Raw genomic sequence first — 26,162 nt, 5'->3', positions numbered from 1 at the left:
CTTGCAGTATGTCAGATGATGAACAGGAAAGTGGTTGCGACACAGTGGACAGCTTGCCTGCATCAGATGCCTCCGGCCATAGCAACAGTCCCTTCCCAGAGCAACGCTACATAGCTGATAGAAACCAGAACTGCGAGCCCCGTGTTGCATGCGTTGCCCCGGAGACTGAGCCCAGTAAGCCTACAGTTCGTACTGTTGTGGTGCCTCCAATGAGGGTGCAGAATAACAACAACCACAACCCCGCTGTCAGTGAAACATCTGGCCACACAGGTAAAAATTGATGCTCTGGTACCATAAATACAATTACTGTGTTACCTATTTAGGTCAAGGTTTTGGTTTTAATTTGGTGTCTAGCCCAAACACTAAAATATACAATATACAATATATATAAATATATATATATAATATAAATATACAGGCCCAAATGGTCGTATGATCACAGTAGGTTGAAGGGTACTTTTTCTTTTTCTTGGTGTGTCTAGTCCACTTGAATGGTGCAATTGACTTAAGCACTTGCAAGTCTTCTGAGTAAATATACTCAGAAGACAGGCAGGCAAGTGCTTGAGAAGGTCATGCTAGCTCAAAGATCCAGTCACCACTGCTGTTGTCTGCTCCACAGGTCACATGGCTTGGGATTACACTGTGTTAGTATGCCACAGAAGTTCTCACAGGTGATAATGGGTGACCTGCCCTGACGCATCTACTCTGATCTTTGGAGTGGATATTTGTTTTCTGTAAACACTCCTTATTCTGGGTCCAGACTGACCCCTGTCCTTTTTGGATATGCTCTTCATAAAGCTACATAAAGACATGCGTAAATGCCCCCAAATGCTTAATATCCACAATAAAAAATATGAAACATTGAGACTAACAAGACAACACCTGGCTGTGAAACAACTACCTAATTTTGGGATGTTAAAATTGAGTTACGCATTCTGTATGTAGGCTCTATAGCAGCTGATGTGGGTGGAACATCAGTCTCTCTTTCAGTGACAGTGAACATGTAAGACTGGCCCCTTTTATAGCTCTTTTAAAGTGTAGGGTTCAACTGTAAATCCTCACAAAATCATACAGACTCATATTGCCTTTTATACAAAGGCTTATACCTCTCTATCCCTCACACTATTGCAAATAAAGCCTCACATAAAAGGGCACAGCTTACTATTCTGGTGCTAACGGGTGTATTTATAGCTGGTGGTCTGACCACACTAAAAGGTCTACGAATAAGCTTAGTTAACAACCCCCAAATATTTCTATTTATAATGTAGATCATATTCAGAGCACAGATGCCACTATGTTTAAAGGTTTGGAGATGATCAAACAACTGAAATAACTGACAAGTCTACAAAGCCATCTGCCACAAATGTTGTCATTTCTGCGACTTTGGTTCCATCTTTTTGTCTTTGCTGTCCTGTTTGTGTGTGTGTCTATTTATTTTTTGTATTTCTGTTGCGTTAAGTTCATAATGCGGTTCCAGATTTTCATATTTAACATTTCATCTTCACCTCTCTATTTCTTTGTGCTCAGTCTTGGAGTATTCATGGCAGTCCAAAGGCAGAGGCATTCCTGGGCGACAGCATCACCACTCCACTCCCCTTCTCAACAGGCCACAGAAGATCACACCTGCATTCCAGCCCCAGCAACAGCAGCCTATAGGCTTTGGGCAGGTGAGCGCGAGCAGTCACATACATGGTACAAATTCACGTACCCATATATACACAAACTTATACTTATATGAAATAAGCCTCTGTATTTATTCTCCAAAAGCAGACACATGAATGAATAAAAACACAATCCCACTAATGCACATCTTAGGTGCAGTTTTGGTTTGTGTGTCCCACTGAACACAAACATTGTACCATTCGTTTTGTCCCACATTTTGCAATGTGAAGAAGTTGACAGGTTTTAAGCGGCTGAAGTATTTGTGACTACACTCTGTGCATTTAGGTGATAAAGACCATTTCTTGCAAATATTTCCTCTTCATAGCAAATAAGCAGGCCAAAGTGCACCTCATGCTGTAAATGGAACTTAATTCATCTGCCACAGTAGCTTTTGTTGCTAACAAATATAGCAGTTATGCTCCAAAATAACTCACCGCTGGTGGGTGAACATTTTCAACTGTGTAAGGGTGAAGGCATTTTACTGCAATACCACCTGCTTACTGTATTTCCAGTAACACAGTGTTAAGGAATAGAACATTGTCATGTTACACACAAAATAAAAATGAATGGATGCGATAATTGTAATGACGGATTAGAGAGACATGCAAAAACATGGAAAAACAGCAGCATCTAGTGGACGAAAAAGATACATTCGGTTGCTAAAAAACACTGGATCGGCTCAGCCAGATGAATTTCTTCTCTCTTTTAGGTGCAGCATTTCGGTTCCTGCCATCAGGAATGGAACGGCAACTTTGCCCACCGGAGACCACAGGCCTATATCCCTCCCACCATGCATGGGCACACATTCACCCTGTCCCACAGCAGCCCAAACCACACTACCGGCCCCCACCCTCACCTTGGGGGCCACCCACACTCCCAACCCACCTTGTTGTCCTATCCCACGACTGGTCCTCTGGTCACAGCTGCACCCGTGGCCCACCTCCTGGCTTCCCCTGGAGCCTCTCGCTCTGTCCTCCAGCCCACCTACAGCTTATCCCACCCAGCGGGCATCGTGCACCAAGTTACAGTGGGCATCAACCCCCGGCTGTTGCCCTCACCCACTTTGCACCCCCAGGGCCAATTCAAGCCCCTCTTCCCCCCACACTCCTACATTGCCTCGCCTGCCTACACCAGTTTCCCTCTCAGCCCTACCAAAATAAACCAGTACCCTTACATCTGAGCACGGCTGCCCAGATACCCTTCATACCACCCGAGGGCTAAGTGACGAGGGTGAATTTTATCCTAAACCACAAACAACATGGTTTTCATTTTCAAAACCATGGCACAACCACAGAGAAAGCAAGCTATTTTTTGAATCATGTCGACTTGGGTGTAATTGAACTTCAAGCTTTAAAAAAAGAAAAAAGTTCCAATGGTGGCGGTGATTTGGGCAACAATTAAGAAGGAAATAATGTATGAATGATTAATGAAAGAATGAATGAGTAGATAAACTCACACTTAATGTGTTTTGCACATTTGATATATATCTTTGCATTGGATCTTCTACGAATACTCCTCAGAACAGGTAAATAATTGGGGTGGTGTTGAATCGTTAGACCTTGCACCCCTGATCCCAGCTATTTTTCTATTGCCTTCTTATGTGTGCAAGACACATCCATATTTGTAAAGCCATCCCAGTCTCTAGCTCTAGATTGACAGATGCACATGTTGTCCACAGTGTATGTTGTACTGCATTTGAAGTATTTGTACCTTTTCGGTGTCTTTTGGTGTTAGCAATGTCAAGTCATTTAACCGATTTTAAATAGGGTTGTTCCTCACGCTGCATGTGGTCTTGCATGAGCAAAAATGTAAATGGAAAGATGCATAGACGTTGCTCTCATTGTTTGTGTCACAAGACTTGCTGCATTGTATAACTGTCCCCAGCCATAGTGCCTTACATATTTGAGGTTGTTAATGTTACTACTTATATATGACTATACACATGAATATTAATGTACTGGACTGCAGCACTTGAAATTCCAATCAGTCGATGCATCCTATGTATGAGTATATATACACCTGTGTATATGTCCATGCATAGCCTGCATGGATGTGATGTGTCGTGGATAGCGGTGCTTATATTTTGGAGTCATTGTATATTTCAGCGTGTGGTGAGTTACTTTTCTGTTCTTTCGAGAAGAACGGCATGCGTTGCTGTTGCGAATGCTTGCTGTTTCATTAAAAATGTTGTTTGTTTTTGTTCTCCCTCTCCCGAATGAACTAGTGTACAAAGTGCAAGTACTGAGTATTGCTTAATATTTGATAATCACTTTCTATTTAGTGAGACTCTTATTACTAACAGTATTTGTACTGTTTGATGAAACTGCAATACAATCTAAATAGTCGTTGATTATTTTTCTTTTTCGTCTTTGTATTTTGATTTTGAGTGTTTTCACTTTGTTTCTTAGATGTTTAGAAGTGTGGTGGGCATGGCTTTGATTAGGTAAGGAAAAAATGCAAATGAATTCACGGTATGGAATCTTCTAAGCCTGAGCAAACCATGCAGTATTTGATATACACACATATATGGACATACAGTATATTATAGAGCTAGACTATTTAGTACAGATGCTTGATAAGGTGTGAGTTAACTGTGTGCAATTCTCTCATTTATGCATGTGTGACAAAGTTAACTTTTCCCTTTACATTATACCATTTGTTAAAGGCTTAAGGCTTAGTGTCAACTGCTTATTTTATACATTCCGTCAGGGAGGAGATTTTTTTATATACATATATATATATATATATATATATATATATATATATATATATATATATATATATATATATATATATATATATATATATATATATATATATATATATATATATATATATATATATATATATATATATACACACAAAATCAGTTTATACAGCATTAGTTTATACACAGTTGCTTCTGAAAGGATTAAGGCCCATTTGATTTTGCACACTTCATTGTGTTGATTTAATTATAAATAGATAAATTGCCATTTTTGCGCATCGGTTTACACCCATCGACTTGTAATATGTTTTTAAGAAAGTATTTCAAATACAGCAGTTTTTTAAAAATCCAAACCTAAAAGTCATTTACAGAAGGAAACAGACCCTTAATTCAAGCCTCTTTAGGTCTTGCGTGAGTGCTTCAGACATCCACAGACTGGATGGAAGCACCTGTGAACTGTAGGTCTCTCCACCAAGGTTTTATGGCACTTAAGTCTGGGCTTTGGCTGCTCCATGCAAGAACAGTCAGAGACACGATCAGATGTGACAACAGCATTAACATTAAATCTGGGGCACAATAATGTGTGAAAAAAAGAGTAGGGGTCTGAATACTTCCTGAAGCCACTGTATATTTAGATTTGCTGTGTGCGTGTGTGTGTGCATTTTTCTGTTAATTTTACTACTTGTGTGTGTAATTTTTTTTTTTGTCTTTTACTTTCAAATGAAGTTGCTTTTGCAGCACCAAAGACTGTAATTCATTTCCTGAGCAAGGTAGCTATTCTGTTTGCGTAGACCTCAGTTATACTGTAGTTGTCAAATGGGGTTTCATTAAAACAAAGAAAAAAAGGTATTTAAAAAAAAAAAACAGGTTTTGTCTAGCTTATTGGGCAATTAATAAGTCGTATCATTTCTTTCTTGAATGTATCATAGATAAGCTGCTATATGATGATTGCCACTTCAGTAGCTGTGAAATTATGTGATTTCCCTGAGTTTAGCGTTGCTCTTTTTGTATAGGTCCCTAATTACATGAAATAGAAGTGGTTTTGATTTTTGTGTTTTGCGTTCATGTTTGGAGTGTCATTGTAACTGCTGTATTGCTGATGATGAACATTAGTTGCATTTGTTGTTTCTTGGGGTGGGTGTGTTTGCATCAGTATTTTATCCTTATTAACCTTTCGGGCTCATCACTGCATATAAATGATGTATCGATGTAATTTAATTATTTTTTTTTTGTATGTTTTCATATCGACATTTTGTACACACCTAAAGCTGTAGCTTGCAGGAATGATTTAACTTTTTCATTATATGTATCAGTGGTATACTACCAGTGCTCTAAGTGTGTTACGAGAGCACTGTGACATGCCAGAAAACATCTGTTGTGTTCACTGACAAGCTTGTGTAATATTTCCACCATTCACACACTTGCCACCAAGCACTCATACAGGTATTTAGGCTTGTAAGGGTTTCAGTAATTAGACTGTGTCTCCAAAAGGTGAATTTAGCCCAATGTTTCTGTTCCAAAAATGTTTTAAAACTGTTCAGTTGATTTAAATGAATATTTATTGCTACCTTTTTTATCTGTTCAATGTTATATCTGGCTAGAATATCAGCTTTGACAACTTGTTAAATCTAAACTGCCTTGTGTTCTGATCGCTCGCCCCTTTATGAGTGTCTCATATCAAAGTGAGTTTTGTCAATGCGAAACTGTGGCCATTGTTATGTGTTCCTTACTGAAGCTGAGACAGTGTGTGCAGCACTGTGTACGTGCCTTGAGATTCAGAAAGTGAGAATTCATGACAGTGATTCCTCAGAAGGAAGGCCTAGAATCCAATAACAGTCCTTTAACATGTGGACAGTCTTTTAACAGCCACTCAGTCAGGAGCAAAACCACAAAGTAGGACTTCATCACAGTGTCATTCCAGGGACTTGTACTCCTCTGATCAGCTCGTAGACATGACAGAGGACGCGTACACGGTAGTGGTTCTCCTCTTGTTTCAAATAGCCACCACCACCAAAGCCTCTCTGTGAAACCATACCAATAAAACACACACACACTTTCTTTGAATGATATGACACTCCACGACCTTTGGATAGTCACTCTGGCTGAACAGCAGATGCAATACTTTTCATTGTGCGGTCATTGCACCACCAAGTGTTCTTAGATGATTTCCATGCTTTACATTATCTTGCATGTACACCCACGTTGCTTCACATTGTCTGCCTAGAAGCTGTCTACTCAGAGCAGCTTTCCCATCGTGCAGGTTCAGGCTGATCGGGAGTAAGCAGAGCACAGCTGACAACACTGGCCTTTTAAAACCAGAGGAGTTGTGCCGTATCTCCATGAATAGGCTAGTAGTCAGTCATGAGTGCAAACCTCTATATTTAGGCACTGACATCGATGTGCACCCCTGATGGTTTTTGATGGCTTTTTTTATTTTTATTTTTTTTATTACCTGTATGCGTAACTGATCACATTCAAGTATCGGTTTTGGGAAAGGAAGCTTATGACGACAAGGCATGAACTTTGCAGATTACTGCTTGAAGTATAATAATAAGCATGTGAAATGTGTTTTGATTGCTCCAAAGGTATTCACCAGCAATGCGCCTGCATAAACTCTCCCATATTGTTTAGTAAAAGAATGGATGCAAGAGGAGAGAAATCTTAAAACTGTTTTTAATTTTCCACACAATTGACTCCTTGGTTTATGGATAACTTTTTAAGGATTCATGTAACATTTAACAGATAAAACAGTCATTTGTAAAAGTACTAAGTTATGACTTTGATATCAACAAACAAAAAATCCTCTGCTGCGGTATCCTTTAGAAACATTAATTCAGGGTCTGTATTAGTCTAAATGTGCTACTGTGTTACTATTTGATTTGATAAAGTTGGTTTTACTCAAGCTTTTTAAGTTTCCTGGTCATCAGTATCAATTTCAGAGTTAATTCACACTGCAAGTTATGGAATCATCTGTTTAGATTGCTCATCAAATAGATTTGATTATGAGATCTGAACTGTTACTGTTTTAATACCTGTAGACTTTTTGTGGCTTTGTTTTTTCGTTTCTGTTCATTTGCTTTCTCCAAATTATTTTGTTATTTTTTAAATTTTATTTTATTTTTTTTGTGCTACACTAGTTTGCCATGTAGCAATTGCACTGTGCAATATTTACAGTATGAGGACTGGGAAAACTAACTCTATGGATGTGATGTCTCTTTACAGTTTGCGATAGTGTTTCCTCTCTAGTTCTCAGTGATTTAGGTGTGACCAAGCCTTCTCCACTTTGTCACATTAAGCGGGTTTTCCAGATGACTCTTTTGGTGAGTGTCAAAACAAGACTTTATGGTGTATTATTGTTAAAATTCACTTTGAATTAAAAAAAATATATTGATGCAGCCCTTTGTTTGACTCTTTCCATCCAACCACACACCTGCCCTTGCATCGAATACATAACTTTGCAAATTATGTTGTTGCATTATCAAAACCACCACGGGTCTCTGAATCAAATTTTTAGAGCTACAGCTGTTATTTTGATCAAATATAAATCAAGCAATTGGTTTTTGTAAACTTTTAGGGAATATTACAGAATGTACAGTTCAATTTCACTGATCCCAAGGTGACTTTTATTTCCTCCTTATTTATGGCATTTGTTCATTAAAAGTCCAAAACATGTTTAATTTTAAACGTTATGACGCAAGGAAAATATGCAAAATCTCAGCAGCTGGAAGCAGGGAATGTGTTGTATTTTATTCAGTTAATGGATTCAAGGGCTTAAAGTGTCTGGAGCAAATCGATTTATTGCACCATCTAACATAAAATGACAGGAGCCTTCAGGTAACACCTCTATTATTGCATATATTTAGTTAAGGGCTTTTTTATTTTACTTTGTGAATATATAGTCTATATTCCTGAATAAAATAACTGGTTAGTTTCTCATAGAAGTAATTTGGCTGAACAAATTCACCCTTTTTGCCCTGATTATATGTGAAATTCAAATATACTGTTGCCCATAAAGTTGGAATAAATGTATTTTTTTTACCTCTTCTCGTGAAAATGTTGTGATAATGTGATTCATTCGTGATAGATAAAGTGTATATCTTCTCGCATCTTTATTGATCATTCTCTTCCAAACATATAACTGTGAAAATTAAACCCCAATTAACATTTTGGAAAAAAAGGGGGAATGTGTGTGAAAACCAAATTATTCCAACTAAACACTCAAGCACAACATTCTTCTCAGATACGGTTCTTCATGATAAAAAAGGTTCTTCAAGATGGATCCGATTTTATCCAGAAGCTTGGGGATCTAAATCTGGAAAACCTGGGGGCCTCAAACTCCCATCTGCCACTTGTATTGTAGGGTTGTTGGGTTTTTTTTCTGGATCTGGACTGACATCTTGTGGAGGTGAAGAGGTACAGCAGCCACTCCTGAATCCCACACAATTAGATGTTCAGGTATCGATTTGCTGTGGCCCTCAGGACTGACTAACAGTCTGTTAGTGGAAAACAAAGCGCTCTTTTATGAACGACAATCCACAGTGGGAGTGAGCAGGACCAGAATCCTCATTCCATCTGCCTCACGTGGACCAGCTCCTCTTTGTAACCTACACCCAGCAGAGGTCGTCCTGTGGGCTGTTCAGCTTTGACTTTCAACCCACAATTAACAGCAATGGCTAATTTGCTCCGATTGATCCGGATGGTGGAAGACTCGCTGGCAGCGGTAAATCTTTCTTGGTGACTGTAATGGCCCCGGTGCGCATCTGAATGTGTGTTATCCACCTGAGGCAGGTCGGAATGAGGTGTTTTATTACCACTAGCTAAATGTCAAACCTTTGGCAAAGTGTGCGCGCCGCCCTGCGCCACACGGCGATGATGGGTGGATCGAGCGGAGCGGAGCGATAGGGCGCATTTCTTAATTTCCCTCGAACGCCGCTTCGTCCCTACATCTCCGGACGCACGACGAGACCGCGGGGCCGCGGTGTTTCCCGTTCACACACACCGAGACTGAGCCAATGTATTATTTACGAGCGAAACTTCAGCAACTCGTCCACTGGATATGGCTCCCGGTTTGAGGAGTGGGCGGACAGGTCAGCACAGAGTGGTGGGAGCCGGCGGAGCGGAGCCCGGCGGGTGCTCGGCGCAAAGGACGGATGCCGGAGGAGAGAGCAGGTGTTTGAGGACCGGGTGGCGAGCCGGAGCAGCGGGGATGCTTGCAAACTGTCTGCTGTGTGTGGGAATGCTTTCACTTCTTGCCCGGTGCGCTTTGGCCGCAGACGGTAAGCACACCGGGGACGAACGCACGGGCTGGTTTTTGTTTCACGAAGCTGTGCCACATCTACAGCGATCGAGCCACATCTGTAGTGGCATGATGGGTGGGAAAGGGGGTCTTTTGTTTCATACATGCTGCGTTTTGTAGTCCGTGCATTTATTGCTGCTGGGTGCGTGGTTCACTGGCTGTGTGGATGGAGCTGTGCTCGACTGAGTAGCCCGTCAAATCATTTTTATGAAGCCTATATCTGTGGCCCTCAAAATGAGGATCTTTGCATGTGCTGTGACGTGCATTAGAATCCTGGCAGTCCGCGTGTCCACACGGCTGGAATTGTTCCCTTCACAGACAAGACGCTGTGTGAGAGACGGTGGACTGAGCCGGATTTGCTTGTATGTGATGTAACTTGTATAGGAACCCGAAGCCAGTCAACTCTGTGAGCTCACATTGCAGTGCACAAACCTCCTCAAGCTGGACTCATTACGAGCTCACAGACTCAACTTGACCTCATCTCAACTTAAACTCCCCTTTCGTTTGGCATTTTAATCCTGCAGGGGTTATTAAACGCTGCAATGATCGGTGGCCGGCTTATTCTGGGAATGCAGAGCAGTCACAGGACAGTCAGTGTTTCAGAGCATCTGGGTCAGCACTAATGACACACATACTGTAGCCCACTGTAGCTCTGTTTGTCTCTGGCGGCATGTGAGGCAGCTGGGGTAAAGTTGGCCCATATAGCTGCCCTTCAGCCAGGAGCACTTCAGAAAAAACTGGAATCGAAAAGACAGTTAGTGCACTGATTTGGTGGCGCCAGCCTCTTGCTATTTCGACTGTTTACACGAGTTCAGTGTCTTGTGGCCACGAGTGCAAACAGAACAACACAAGAGGTTCTCTGCAGAGTGTTAAGTGAGTACATCACCCTCTGCTCAGTCTGAGAAACTGTGGTGTGGTGGCTTTGCTCTCACCTCTGCTGATGCACTGCTACAGTAGCAGATTCTCCACCTCCTCCCTCCCTCCCTCCCTCCTCCTCATAGTCAGCACATCCATTCTTAAACACACGAGCCCAGCACCAGCAGCACCTGAGCTTTACAGCACATATTTGGCGAAAGATGCGGTCCAGTGTTTCTAGTGTTCATTCATCGGGACCAGAAACTGCGTCCCTGGTTTGAGGCATTTTGTGACTCTGTCAGAGTAGATTTAGTGAGAATGAATGTTGGATTGTGTGCTGTGAATGTTGCACAGGTGGATTCGGGGTTTGCAGCAGTCTGTGCATCCTCTGTTTGTGCTTGTTTTTACTGGTTTGATAAATAGAAAAGTCACAGTGGCTCGGTGGTAGAGCATTGGGTCGGGATGCAGAAGGCCGTGGGTGTGGCCCTCCTAGCCAACAAGGGCCACCTTGGTGCCGGTCCTGAGACCGGATAAAAATGGGAGGGTTGCAGCAGGAAGGGCATCCATGCCACGTCAACATGTGGAGCACGTTACACTGTGGCGACCCCTGAAGTGACGAGCAGAAAGCCGGTGCTCATCTTGACAATATGCAACTTTTTATTGCACATTTGCATTGCAATTCAGAATATTCGGGGCTTGTAATTGATAAATTGACTCGGTTATTAATGTGTCTTGCGAGGATGTGAGCTAACAATACACTCCAGCATCTAAGATTATTCATAAAGTACCACGAGACAAAAAAAAACCTCCTCATTTAAAGAGACAGACAACCCAAACAAATTAAGATTCGCTGAATTTCATCCACACTCGTTCCCTCAAGTCTCTGTACATTAAAGAGCAAATTGAAATTCATCCTCAGCAGCACCAAGACCACAAAAAGATGCTGCTCTTCTTTTCAGTTTTTTACATCTCAGTTGCCACCATAAACTTATCAGTTCTTAACTCAGCTCAGAGATCTCTGCCTTTCCTGCACATTTAAATGGGGCTGTTGCAGCAAACTTTGATTTGATTTGTTCCAAATCTCTTTTCTGTGAGGAGGTCAGATTCCAACCTTACTGAGTGGATCATCGTGATGTGACTGATCCACAACATGTAGGATCAATCCTGTGCTGCTGTTCTGTGTCGTTTTGAAGCAGCGGTACTGGATGGAAACTGTACGGGTTATAGCCTGAGCTGAGATACTGGAATCAGTGTTGGAAGAGAAAAAGTTGGATCCCTATTGCATCATGGTGCATCCCTATTATTTAGTACAACGATTACGGATCACACCTCAAACAGCCAGAAGAAGACAAATGGAGGCCGGGAGAACTTTGACAGGGAGAATCACATTTATGGTTGTCTAGTCAGATAAATGACCAGATAGTGGTCACTATGGTGACCACGACTGGTATCTGAGCACTTTAATAGCTGATTACTTTCAATAGAGTTTTGAGGCTGATTTGCTAAATTGTATGAAGAACTTGAGGACATGATGGTTTATTATGAATAAACTCTCCAGAAATAAACACAAGGAGAGCTGAAATTATGTAGTAGTAGATCAATATATTATTTACTTTAACTAATTGGGAACTTATTCAATATTGTTTAAGGTAATTTTTCATGTAAAACTAATTTCCTGGTTTTCCTTTGACTTATTTTACTATCTGACCTTTTTACAAACTGAACAATCAAAAGAGAAAAAAAGCTGTAATATATTAGTTGTAGTCAAAGTTACAGGTGCTATTTTTTGTAGTTGTACTTTTAATCTTTCTGATTAAATGTACATACTTTAACATATGATTTTAGGTGCAGAGCTTATTCTTGTAATGGACTATTTTACCAATTTTATTAGTATTAGTTTGTTACCACCGGGTGCCTGCCATTCACTGCTGCATGTCAAATATGAAAAATGTTATTGATATTATCTGGCACAGTTGTTCTGAGAACATGCTTTGTCTTTCAACAAGCACTAATTTAATTTCCCCAGAGTTGACTCAAATTTACAGGCCCCATTAAGTGCTTTCTCTGAGCAAGTGGAGTCAGCTGCTACTTATTGATTCTGATGCACCCTTATCTTTACTGCTGCCTCTTCAACAGCTCCTCGGTCCTGTTGTCTGAGCCGATTCTGTCCCTTTCCTTCTCCCTCATCCCTGTTTGTTCACTTCTTTAAGGCCTGTTGCAGATTTCCAAACCTCCTTGAGTTTGTCGCCTTGCGTGGATCAGCTCGCAAAGGACAAGGGGGCGGGGCAAAGTACGATAAGGCTGGGACAATATCCGATAAAAGACAAACTGTTGGGCCTTTGGTTTGGCTTCAGCCCTTAGGGTTGTAAGAGCTGGGCCTCCAAAAAAAAGGGGGGCACACTAGACCTGGACGAACCCACAAACTTACCAACTCACTGGGAGATCACCCAATATTCCAGATGGCCAGTCCATGCCTGCATGCATGTGCACATTTACCTGAAACGTGAACCACTTACTGACGATAACATCAACACAATGCGACTGTCAAATCAGCCAGTTTTCTCAAAAACTGCTTGTTACACCAAATCTGAATCTTCCTCATCTGTTGTTGATTTTCTCAGTGTTGATTTTTTGCAGGACTGTGTGATGCCAACACTCACTGATTAGGACAATATGCACATGTGCACAAAAAGTGCGACATTGACAGAAGTAATTCTGATCTGACTGTGCTGATATTGGTGACTGGATATGAATCAGCCATAAGACCACATATGAAAGTGGTCAAGATCTGATTTCAAAGAATCAGATTTAGTTTGTCCGAAATCAAAAGTAACATGAACGTAGCCTTAAGGTACACAAACACACAAAGACAATATTGCGTGTGTGTGTGTAGGTTTTACTGAGTAAAAAAAAATCCTCAATTTCTGTGAGCCAGCAACATCTGAACTTGTCACCTCTTCTCTTAAACTTAATGTGTGGACATGTGGTTTCTATAGGAACACCAGCTTTTGACCCACACCAGTGCAGGGTGGAGGGTGCACGGGGGTGTGTGTCTCCTGAGCAATGTGGCCATAAAGATGAAGCTTCTCCATGCAGTGAGATTGATTTGTCATTAAGTCAGTGTTACTTTCTCATTTACACCTCAGGTAAAATTCAGCAGCAGGTCGAGGACACACAGAGGCGCGAGCTAAGCGGCTGCATCTCTGGTCTTTCCACAGACAAGCCACCTCCTTTTGACGTCAGCTGTGATTACTCCAACAACCCACCGCCCGCCGTTGCTTATGAGTGCTGACAGCATGGTTTTGACAGGGGTTAACCTCACAGACCTCTCGCTCTATGAGACGCTGTTGCCAGTCATCACTTTCTGTTTAGGAATTCAACGAAAGGAGACACTACAGCACATTTCTAAGCCATTTCCTATTTGCAAAGCAGTTTATGACCAGTAAAACTGTCTTTGGATTGCATTAGTTTTTTAATGCTCCTACCTGTATAATACGCTTTTCTCATCTTTTTTGTGGTTTGTTTTTCTTTCCCTCTGTCTAAATTTGCCTTTTCAGTGCTGTCACGATGATTAATGTGAAACTAACTTCCTAGAATTGGTTTTTAAAAAACAGCAACAATGACTCACCCTCAGCTTGATGGCCTGTCTTCCCGAGCTCTGGGTTTTCAGCAGCACAGAGAGGACGTGACTTCTTTGTTCATTTCTCTTGTTTCACCTCATTGTAGTGATTTACAGTTAATTACATTGTACGCGTGCATGTCAAGAGAGTTTAAGGTGTGTGTGTGTGTGTGTGTGTGTGTGTGTGTGTGTGTGTGTGTGTATCGGGGTAGATGGTTGTGCATCTGTGAGTCCTTCATTTGATTTGCACTTAGTCGTGATGCAACCATTTGTCTTTGTGAACAGAGTGATATCAAATTGAAAAGTCAATTTACAAAAGCAGTGATGATTTTTTTCATTTATAAAAAAAAGCATTGTTTATACTGTATTCACAGATGTCCATCTGATTCTTTTTTCATTTTAAGCAGATGTTTTGACATCCCTGTGTGAGTTCTGTTGAACATTATAAAATAATTTGAGCTTGAGAAACGGAAATGCTTCAAGGGTAGAAAGAAAGTGTTATCAAGTAATTAAAATATATATTAGTACTAGTAATCATCCCAAGAGTACAAGAACATTCATTGTTATACATCTGGCTATAATTTACTCCCAGGGCTCATCTTAAAGAAAGTCAAAATGTCTGCAGTTTTTCCTGATTCACATCTGTAAACGAAGCTGACAGCACATCTACAACACACAGATGTGATGATAAGAAAGGCAAACAGGCTTGTAGTTAGCATCATGGACCATCTGCCTCACATTATCCCTCATATAGTTAAGTGCAATCAGGGAACATTTGTACGAATCTGTTTGTTTTCCTTCCAACACCTCTCGGTATATTCATGTCTCCCGTCTCTCCCTGCTGCGTCTCTCTTGTGCTTCGGCCGATGGCAGACAAAGCCCTGGCTTTGCTGCCTCTTGAGACAGGACAGAAGGCTGCCTGCTTTATTGGGAAACACTGTATAATACACCACACTGCTCTGCACAAGTCTAGTGTTGCAGAAGACTGTATGAGAGGCCTGAATTCATGTTGATCTATATTAATATTCAGGAATTTTATTAATACTACTAATAAGGAATGAAGAGCATTCAACATGTTAGACCTCAGAGATAGTATGGTAGTAAGTCCTTTAGTATTAAAATATGTTTCTGAAACTTCAAGAAACACATGTATCTTAGCTAATCTGACAAACCCCATTGTTCAGGAAAGAAATGCATTGTCCTGTGTTAAAAATATTAGTTTATAAGCCTAAATCTGCTGCAGTTAGCATTAGGAGATCCTCTAGAATGAAGATGCATTACTCTGTTGATCTTTCCCGAAAAACACTAATACTCTGTTCTGTTGCAGTTGCAGTGGTGCAACAGAGTTACAGAGTGGAGCTTCGCTAAATTTCACAACAAGAGCTGAAAACAGAGGGCTAAAGAAAAGGCCATCACATAAGACTCACCCCTGGTTTGAAGTTAGGTCGCACCTGAAATCACCTGTCTCCAGCCACTTTTCGGCCAGCATTCATTGCTGGCTAAAAATTAAAGTTCTTTCTGCTGGACGTTAAGCACACTGCTAAAGTGTGCTAAACGTCCAGCAAAGTGTTTAAACAGAGTTTAACGCATTTTCCCAACAGTGTTGGCTCGGAGTAAGTTGCCGGTGTTTCCGAGTTGTTTCTATAATTCACATGCTCTAAATTTCACTCACCTGCTGCAGGATGTTTAACTGTAGAGCCCTGCAGCTGTGAAGGGAAGTAGTGCTGCAACACCAGCAGCTTTGCGAGTCGAGGCAAACCTGATAGCTGATTTATCTGCCTGTAATGGGGTTGAGGGATGTTCCCTGCTCAGAAATGGATGACGTGCGCTTTATTACTGGTTTACTTAAACCACCTGAACTGCATACACCTAAGCTGACACTGGATCTCAGCAGACCACATGCAGTAACAAGGATGATAGGATGAAGGTGACACCATAACAGAGACTCACGAAGATGTCAGTCCAAACGTGTCTTGTCCATATAATGCTGAAGAGAGGTCTAAGTAATCAAAATAATTCTCTCAACAATATAAAGACATTCCAATTTTTATAGTTATTGCGGAGAAGTGTCTTTTTTGAGCCTGAGATGGGGCCTGGAATCTGAAATGATATGGAAGTAAAATATTTAAGAAGATTTTTCGCAGAAGCGAATGAAGTTGGATCAGACTAGAATTTAGATAAATAAGAGAGACAGATGGTGAGAAAGAGGGAGATTAATCTTTAACAGCATTTTCATTTTTGTCTACTAATGTTATGCTGTTAATGGAAACTGCAGCTTTAGGCTCTGGACTGTGGCATTTCAGCAAATCTCTAACTGCTGGAGGAGGTAATATGATATCACTCAGACATACAAACACATTTATTCATTACCACACTGAGCCTTGAAAATGCTTCATGCCTAGCAGCAAACGTTAACATAGCGTTCGCAGGCAAGCAAATATTAGCCTATGTGCAACTTTAGGTGACACAAAACAACATTAATGCTCCAGTGGAGTTGGGTTTCCCTTCAGCTGAGGAATGAAAGTCTGATGTTCGCTCCTCCTCCTGGTGTGTTTTGTGTTTTATGAGCTTGTTTGCTTAATGTCAGTGCTGCTAGCGCGAAACATGGCTGTTTAGTTGACTAGAGGACAAATCCTGTGGCTGATTTATGTGCTGACTTGTGATGGGAGCTGGGGGGGGGGGGTAAAAACGGATTGGGTGGGTTGCTTTAATTTGAAATTACAGTGGTTTAACGTCCGAAAATGTCACCGATTTTTAAACTGTAAACGAGGCACAAATAGAGAGGTGTGATGTAAAAGAGACAGGTGCGTGCAGGTGCGACACCAGAAGCTACAGCAGCGTCAGTTACACTTTGGGACAGCTATCTCTGTCATATAGAGTTATAGATAAAAGGCACCAAAAATATCATCAGGTCAAAGTTTTCTTTCTTTTAAAGGAGGTCAGTGATAGATCTGATATATCAATGGCACATAATGTAGCAAATGAACTTCACTTTCCAACATGTGAACTAATATAGGCTACAAATCAGGTTATATGTATATATAAATGTGTGTGCAGAGTAGTCAGCGGGTTCATATTGTCTGCAGTAGTACAGTAAATGGCTGAGAATCCTTTGCCTCTTTCATACACACATTTGAGTCTGTGGTAAAATACAAATGAATGGTACATTGTTGGTCCAGTATGTGACCCCCCTTCCTCAGCCGTGACTCTCATGAACCATCATATTGTCATGTAAATGTTGGTATGCCATTCTTTTGTGCAATCCAATTGGATTATATAGAAATTGAGGTTAGGCCGGGATAATTAATCACATGTCGGCTGCCAACTGAGTCACATCACGATCAACAAAATCAGTGCATCAGTCTTAGACTTTGCTCGCAGCCCAGTCAGTACTTGGAAGTGTCCCCAGTGTGATGTCCCCAGGCCAAGGCAGAGAAAGGTTGACTCTGGAATATTGTGACTTTGAAACATCAGCGTCCTGCTCACGGTCTGAGAGAGGAGCATTTGATTTTAAGTCCCAGCGACATCACAGATTCAGGAGTCCTGCACTCTGATTTCTAGCTTTAGTGAAGCAGGTTGAGACAGGAGGCAGCCTACTGCAAAGATGACAGCGTCACTGAAGCATCAAGAGCACTCGGGGGTGGGGGGGCTACAAAGAACTCGGAGCATTACTGGAAATGTTCAACAGTTTTAGAAGCCAATCTTATTAATCAGTAATCGAGCTGTCTCAGGGCTTTAACATGTTCTGACAGAATATAGAAGTGGTTTTAGTGCTTTTACTTTCATCACATTTGGACGTAAATTTCAACTAAATTAAAGCATGTTTTGAGACTTTCGGTGCGGAAATTCAAAGTTTTAAGTCGGCCACGCACACACACGACATATACACGAATCTCTCCATAAATCTATACGGTGTCGCATTTGTTTGATTTACACCTTCATTTTAATGCTCTGAAGTCACCCCTTAGGTCTTAAAGTAAGATGGGCTGTTCCCCACACGCCAATTCATTACTGGCATAATCTGAGTGTGTAGCTGCAGGGCCTCTGGAGAACTTACTCTTTGCACACACACACACACACACACACACACAAATTAATCCATTGCACATGCTCCAGCTCTTGCCCATTTGAAGCAAAAGTCAGGACAAGCTTCAGAATTTGTTTCCATTTATCTTTTTCATTCCATTTGTGCCACTCTTATCTCATTTGTCACCTGCTGCAGCAAGGAAACATTACTTTAGATTTGTATTTTATTTTTTAACCATGGAGCTGGATTTTACAGCGGGACAGTCTCTGTTAGACATGGATGACACCCATGAGTTTGAGCAGACATACAGTAAGGGAGGCGCGTAAGTGCAGTTTTACATATGAAGAATGACAGAATATCTAATCCAAGAAGTCTGTAAAGAAAGGGAACAAAGAAGTGCAGCTGGAGTTCATAGAAAGACATAGATATTTTCTAGAGTTAGAGGAACAATAGTTACAAACTGATGAAAGAAGAATTTTCATTTATTGATTAAAAATTGAGAAGAGTTTAATATTTAAAAGCACATGTAAAAAAGGAAAAATCAAGGCATTTGCCAGTTTTTCTCTCTTCTTTTATGAGGAACAATGAAGAACAGATTCTGAAAGGACGTCCATGAATGGCACACAACAGAAAGATAAAGTCAGAGCACAAAGAAAACATATCACAAAAATCAAATTTTCATTCCCGTGTCCAGTTCCTCAAAGAAACACTAGAGAAAAGCAAAATAACATCATTTTGACAATCTTATCTTTGTATGCTGCTTACACTTTCATTCATATGTTGCCATAGACACACTTCAACCCCCACCACCTACTTTTTGTTTTCTTTTTAGATCTGTTCTGCTTCTCCCTCGGAAAAAAACAGGCTTAAAAAAAAAGCTACAGAGCAGAGCTGCTTAAACTATTTCTGAAAAGGTGGCTCCCATCAGGACGTCCGTCTTAATAGTATCTGTCTGTCCACTATTAAACTTATCTGGATTAATATATATCGACGCTACAGTGAGCTGCTGTCAGTGCATGAATTGTACAACCGTGGTCAAAAATCCAACTGAGCACTGTTGAGGTTTGTATTAAATTATGAATTGTCTGCCAAAAATGTCTGAATTAGAAGACGTTCTGAAAGCAGATGGTCCAACCTGAACTCTGGCACTTCCAACAGTTTGCATTATTTGTCCACCCACACCCTGGATGGTGTCCAGTAGAATCAGTTAGGACCCTGTGGAGAAAAAACATCCTTCTTTTCTCTACATTGAGCTTGTAATTCTCTTCTCAATAGTGTCAGCAGTCAGCAGGAAAAATGATGGAATAATATACTAGATGCATCATCTCCCCGACCCATTGTAATTCTGCAGTACCCGTGTACACTGGTGTGACTCAGAAGACGCGTCTTACCTGTAGATGTTGCCAGAAGATTTTCCTCCTCTAGTTTGCACAAATATTTTAAATCTCATATAAATCAGTGATATTTCCCTTTTCCACCCCATGCTTCAAAAAATGGATTTCTGATAGTGTCCCGGTTTGTAGTATCTGGTCTCAATGATTAACTTGTAAAAAAGGAAAACTGAGTCTGGTGGTGCTCACAGCTGTACTGTGAAATCAGTTGTATTGGGTTTTTAAACAAGAGAAGACTGTGAAGACAAACACAGAGAAGACATGTCAGCTGCCTCACACTTGGTATACCTGCTGAAATGTGGTGAACATGGGATAAAAGTGTGATAAAAAATCCTGCTTGCGGAAGTCATGGAGGTTGCAGGTTCGTGGTGGGAAACAGAACGTGAATCCTGAGGGCTTGACAGGATGTCAAGGTGTCAACACACAGGGGAGTGTTGGTGTCTGATGTGTTTGATGTGCTACCAGGGTGTGCTGGACTTCAGAGGCAACAAGAAATCTGTCCTTAGTGCAACATAGTCTCTGACCAGGCTTTTTCCCAGACCTCCATTTTCTCTCTAATAACTCTACAACTAAATGCCAAGTCAAAATGCTTAAAGTGTTGTACTGTGAAAAGAAAACTCTCCTTATGGATATGGACGAGTCCTATTTTAAACATACAGTATTTAGGATGCGAAATCAACTGAAAAGATTATCTTTCACTTCACAGAATGACTAAAGAGATCATTCGTCCATAACATCACTGCAAACAGTAAGTGTCAGTAGCAAATAACCACAAGCAGCTGCAAAGAGGCCAGAGCATTTTGATGACAGTGCAGTCCAGACTTGATGCTTTCCAGGGATGTTTGCTTGTTTGCTGCCTACGATTTTTGAAGCTCTGCATTTCTGTTTTGATCATGATCCACAATCGACTGCTAAGTACAACTTTACAGTATGTGTTCAAGCAGAGGATACACGCTTAGCGCTGCCCTCCTCCCCTCATCCAACGCAGTACTTCAAATTGTAATTAACTACCTTTGTGTGCAGCATCTTAAACTCAATCAACGTGATATCACACATCAGGTGATGTTGAATCACTAACTGTCACAACAACTCTACATTTCTGTGGGTCCACTCTATGTGTGGCAAAAGCAGTGTCTCAATTTAAGACTGAGCACCTTCCGTCAACAACACTTTTGAAGTGATATGTATATACTTTACACTTCCTGTTGGAGTAGACAGTTCTGTCTGGATGTTAGAAATATTATCATGAGGAAAAAGAGTTTTCACCTTCCACTGCCTTTTGGTTCTTTATGCACTTGTCAGGTCTCGCCTCTGGTGCTTCTTTTTAACAGATCCTCCTTCCTCCTCGCCTAAATTCTTAATTCACTTATATAAGACAGCCTTTGAAAAGACAGGTTTTATCGTTAAATTCTAAATACTGTATCTATTACTACTATTAAAACGCTCTCTAAGTGCTCTTTGTTCTCATAATTGCCTTGCTCAAACAGTTGTTTGTTTTTGACTCAGCTGAGTGTCACATAATTATTTCTAAATCACTTAATTACATTTGTTGGTTTCTAAAAAAATGATTTAACCAGTAAATCTGCAATCACAGTACAGCTGCATTTTTATGCAACAGTTAAGTAACCTAACTAACAGTGTGCCCAAAAGCAAAAGAAGTTAATTGACAAAATACAAGTATGGGCTTTAAATTTATGAAGTGTCACAGTGCATCTATTGCTGCTCTTCAGCATGCTCGACAGATGAAACACCCCTGTCCCAGTTTGTGTACCAAAATTATGTGCAAAATTATCATGCAGACTTGCTAATCAGTATTTTAATTCTCACTGAAAATGTATAGCAGGGGGCTTATACAGCCAACATCACAGATGCAGGATGTATCTGAGGCCTTTGTTTGAGAGCTCATCCATCATGCTGCCTGCTGGAGTCCGTGGTGATCTCTGCTTTGGCAGCACGGTGCATCAAGGTTGAATGTCTGATTTGAAAACTGCATAATGAAGCCATGTCTTTTTTTTCTTTTTCTTTTTTTTTTTTTTTTGGATAAAATCTCACCTGTGTTCTCTTTCCGCAAGATATTCTCCCAACATTCCCCCAAAAGGAGGTGTAGTGTAAACTGTTATTTGGCATTTGTTTTCTTGTCACAAGAGAAGCAGTTCTATTTTAAAACTCCAAGTTTATTGTTTTTCAGTGACTCACCAAACATAGCCATTATTGAATAATGGCTCCCAGAGCAGCACATGAGCTGAGGCTGCATCTTACTGTATTACTTGTTTTTTAGTATATTTTTTTTATTGATTAATAAATGTTTCATTAGTAAAATATAATAAAACTGTAAACTATGTGGACCATAATTTACCAGAGCCAATTTGACATATATAAATGTTTTTGCCCAACTAACAGTTTGAAGATATTCACTATAAAACAATGAAATTAATTATTCACAAAAGGAAAGAATTTCTAGAACTATTGCTGCAAACTGTGGCCAAAGTATTCATTTAGGATCTATTTAGTATTTCATATTCTGTCCATTAGGTCCACTGATGAACTTTGCATTGAAAAAATGCATTGAAAACCTTTTTACATTTTAGTAAAACACAATGCATTGCAAACTCCTTACAAAACACACATACACTGTTTTTGAATCCTAAAATACTGGTGGCAGGTAAAATGGGAACTAGTTGCACTCTGGTCTGCTGCTTGCAGTGACCCCAGATTATAGAGCAATGTGATTGTATTACATACATTTCAACATTCTTGTGCTTGACACAAGTGTGGATTTCATAGGGGATCCTGGAAGCTTAACAGGCTTATCCCACCTTGTTATAATTCATTGTCCTCTTCTCTCCATCCCCCTCATGTCTCAGCTAACCTCTGCTGCACTGCAGCCAATAAACACAGTCGGAGTTAGTGCATCTGTTCAGTTTTCAGACTAGGGATTGGGACCCTAGGGAGCTCGTTAGACAATCAAGGCCTCATCTGCTGTACAAATTTATTATCATGTCTATTTTAAAGATCGTTCCTTAATTAGCACTTTTTTGTATGAAATTCTGGAGGAAGTTAAGCAGTCTGGCCAAATTAAACTGTATGAAATCAAATGTATGTGTCATCTACCTGCACAAGGTAAAATTTAGGAAAACCTTTTTTTATTGGTTTATGTTGCAAAAACTGTAGATCAGGGGTGGTTTTCCAGCTGTCCCTCCACAACACTTAAGTTCCAGCTTCTGACTACCTAAACACAGCTGTGTTCAGTAAATCAGAAACCATAAAATGACACTTCACTTTGTCTAACTCTACTTCACACTCATCTCGAAATGACCAGACACACATGATGCTGTAGGAGAACAAGCAGAGCAGAGTTTCTCTAAGACCAGGATTGAGAGCCACTGCTGTTGATGGACAAAAGTTCTTACTGTGACAAGATTCAATTCATTTCAGCCTTTTGTATTTAGCGCTTTTTCACAGTAAATTATATCAAGGCACTCCAAAATGTTTTATATTATTTAATCTAATTATTTATTTAGTTTTTTTCGTTTAGATAACACAGGTAACCTACACCGAGTAATGTCCCTGAACGCATCCCCAGTACCGTCACACAGTGATGCTTGCTAACAGGTGGCTAACGCTATGACACCTAATGCTGTGCCACGTGCTGTTACTTTCGTTAATGTAAAGCTAGCAGGCAAATACAAGCGAAACAAGGAGACGTTTCAATGCCTCGGAGGTAACATGTCCTTTTTTTTAAATTTCGTTATCTTCACACATTACTCCAGCTCATTGACTAGAAAAGCTAACATACGTACAGGTGTCTCCGAAGAAAACAGTCCGTTAACACCACTGTCGGAACTCCAGAGTTAACGTTAATCTTAATAATGGTTTAGCTGTTTTGTTATTTTATTTATTTATTGTTTTTTTGTTTTGTTTTTTACATTGAAACCAACATTGAAATTAATTTGATATTTCGCCCGGCCTTAGTTTAGCATTTAAGCCGCCATGTTTACTGAGAGACCCTCAACGTTTGACAGGTTTGATTTCCCAGAATGACAGTTGTCTCAATCTCAAGCCAGAATATACACCGATAACGTTTTGACCACCTGCGCAACTCACGGCGATCCGACACAGTGAGCTTGTGTTTTCTAATGTTTTGGCCACTTCATTCATTTTAAATACGGTGGCCAAAAGTTTAGAACCACCTCTTCGTGTAATGCAATCCAGTACGACTTCACTACCCGCTTTGACTTTTTAATAAACACATAAGACAATTATACCCTTTCTGACAGTTTCAACCCAAAATGAGAAATGATAACCTTGTAAATGTAGAATTCTTAGCAGAGCTATTGCATTAAATTGCATTTAATTCCACAGGCCTGATTGTTACATGCATAACATAGTAGGAGACAATGTTAATGTTACCTTGTATGCAGTCGCATTAGCTGCTTTATTATTATCAGATACCCCCCTTGACCCCAGCCTGTCATTTCAGACCCACAGCCATCCATGTCAGATGGCTGCTGTAATCCCCAGGCCCATCACAGCCCCAGCATGCAGCTAAACTCCTACTCCTGATTTGAAATGTGTGGCCCCAGGAGACAGCCGCGAGCGCCAGTTTGATATAGTCCCTTCACTATGTCTCTAGTATATGTCAAGCACGCGCACGCATGTTCTGTATGCGTGTGTAGTGGGTTACACCAGGACGAGAACTTATTTAATGGGTTATTTGAAGAGGCAGTGACATAAATACTGTTCTCGTAATCCTAGATGTCTTAGATGATCAGACAAGTTTAACACGTGTACATACACAAACACACTTGTTAAACATCTTTGTTAATTTATTGTAAGACACACATGGATGCATTTTATTCAACGGGAATATTAAAACCTTATGGAAAGAAACGTGGATGCTGCGACCCCTGAAAGCACAAACCGAAAGAAATGTGGATGTATGAGGCTTCTGTGGCAAGACATCACATGTGTTAGGCTGTCTCCGCTGTCTCTCCATCTCTAGCACTCTCTGCTCACTCTGCTTTCAACCTTGACATAGTTCATAGGCCAGCGTTGCCTCTGGTCATAGTGCTGAAGTGGAAGATGACTTATTTTTGGTGGTTTTAATGGGACTGTGATTGCCTGCGGAACCCTACTGAGCTCTTTGACTTGAAGTCATCATACCTGCACCTGTAAGGTTTATATGGTCTCTCTGATCATCAAAGGAAGATTTCCCACTGAAATATACTTACATCTTTATTTATCATCAATCGGTAATGTTCACCGTAACCATCGTTTACTTCTGTAATGGATAAAACACACACCGGAGTTTCCTTCGGTTTAGCCAAACATAAACCTCTAAATAAAAAAATTAATAAATAAAAAGGAAGAAACTGAATAGCACTTTGCTCTTAGTTTCTGGATTCTGGTATTGTTCATATTGTCACTGTCACTGTAGCTTGAATTACTCTGAATCTTTCCATACGTACAAAAGCCAATAGGTAACTGCAAAGTGACGATTATTTTTGTAATCCTAGAAAGAAGAAAAACATTTTCTCTATATAAGAATGTATTTTCCCTTTTTGGTGCACTTTATTTTAAGCCACTCTTTAAAGAGATGTATACTCTGAGTTAACGAGAGGATACTGTATGCCCTTGTTTCCTTACTGCTTTTAGATAAACTCAACATACGAGTGAGGAAGTAAAAGTGCAGGTTGACATAATCTGCTAATCTCAGAAACCACTGCTGTTGCATTTCTCTTAATAACTACAGCCTGATTTATAAGCTTTTAGTGAAACTGTGGCTTCGTTGATAAATCACGTGTCCAAAAACCAGAGGGTTAGTACTGTGGTTCGGTTCTTGGCTCCTTAGCCAATACACCGAAACTCGTTACTCGTTACAGCGTTACTACAAAGTCTGTGTGCCTTTTGGATGCTGTATCCTCTGATGTTAAAGGTTTCTTCTAAAATTCTAAGATGCAGACCTTCTCGTTTGTGATCTTTTTGGACCTTAATCTACTCTTCAACACAGCTGACATTGTTAATGAACACCTCAACCAGAAGCACAGTAACCAAAGCAATGTAGGCTCCTCCTCTGGAAGTGTAAAACAGCACCATATTTCATATCTCTGCTGGTGAGGCTGAAGTGATGAGTATCTAATACTAATTTCCATTTGCCCACACAGTCAATACACTGCCAGAGTGTTTGAACTTCTCTGGAAGATTTTTAATCAAAGCTACACTACAAATAATTCAAAAAAGTTTATATCCAGTGCCTGGAATGATATTTGAAGCTGTCTAAAGAAGCCTTGCTGTGCCTCCCTGCTGGCAACAGGTTACTAGTCCATCCTTCCTGTTCCCGTGAACATGATATTTCAGGGACCCCTTGAGGGAATTTCTTTAAATTTTGCACAAACTTCCACTTGGACTCAAATTGGAACTGATAAGAATGTGGTGGCTTAGGTCACCTCACAAGGTCTGTCCCACTGTCCTGTACATGGTATCTCATACCTACCTTGTTTCCAGTGAGACATGCTTGTTCAATTGTGCTGATGGTTACACTTAAGGTTGTACATGTATGTATGGGAGTAACAGGTAGCTAAATTGTCCTAAGAGACTGTTTCCTA

At 40.4% G+C, this 26,162-nt stretch overlaps 2 protein-coding genes across 3 annotated transcripts in view; both read left to right on the top strand.

Annotated features, from left to right (window-relative positions):
- hipk3b (homeodomain interacting protein kinase 3b) overlaps positions 1 to 7,764 on the top strand; it is a 41,459-nt gene extending 33,695 nt beyond the window's left edge. Inside the window, exons 14-16 of the mRNA XM_067487369.1 lie at positions 8 to 270; positions 1,528 to 1,667; positions 2,372 to 7,764. Coding sequence (XP_067343470.1) covers positions 8 to 270; positions 1,528 to 1,667; positions 2,372 to 2,842 — 874 coding nt within the window. The 3' untranslated portion in view covers positions 2,843 to 7,764. The remainder of the gene's footprint in view (positions 1 to 7; positions 271 to 1,527; positions 1,668 to 2,371) is intronic.
- An 841-nt stretch (positions 7,765 to 8,605) lies between these two features.
- The window catches only part of kiaa1549lb (KIAA1549-like b), a 61,190-nt gene continuing 43,633 nt past the window's right edge, over positions 8,606 to 26,162 (top strand). The window contains exon 1 of one of the 2 annotated variants that reach the window (XM_067487347.1): positions 8,606 to 9,645. In XM_067487347.1, coding sequence (XP_067343448.1) covers positions 9,426 to 9,645 — 220 coding nt within the window. In that variant the 5' untranslated portion in view covers positions 8,606 to 9,425. The remainder of the gene's footprint in view (positions 9,646 to 26,162) is intronic. The other variant, XM_067487356.1, reaches the window with a different exon arrangement.

This window comes from Channa argus, chromosome 2 (assembly GCF_033026475.1).
Source record: "Channa argus isolate prfri chromosome 2, Channa argus male v1.0, whole genome shotgun sequence".
NCBI lineage: Eukaryota > Metazoa > Chordata > Actinopteri > Anabantiformes > Channidae > Channa > Channa argus.
Note: the sequence above shows the minus strand (reverse complement) of the source record. Positions and strands in the feature narration are given on the sequence as shown.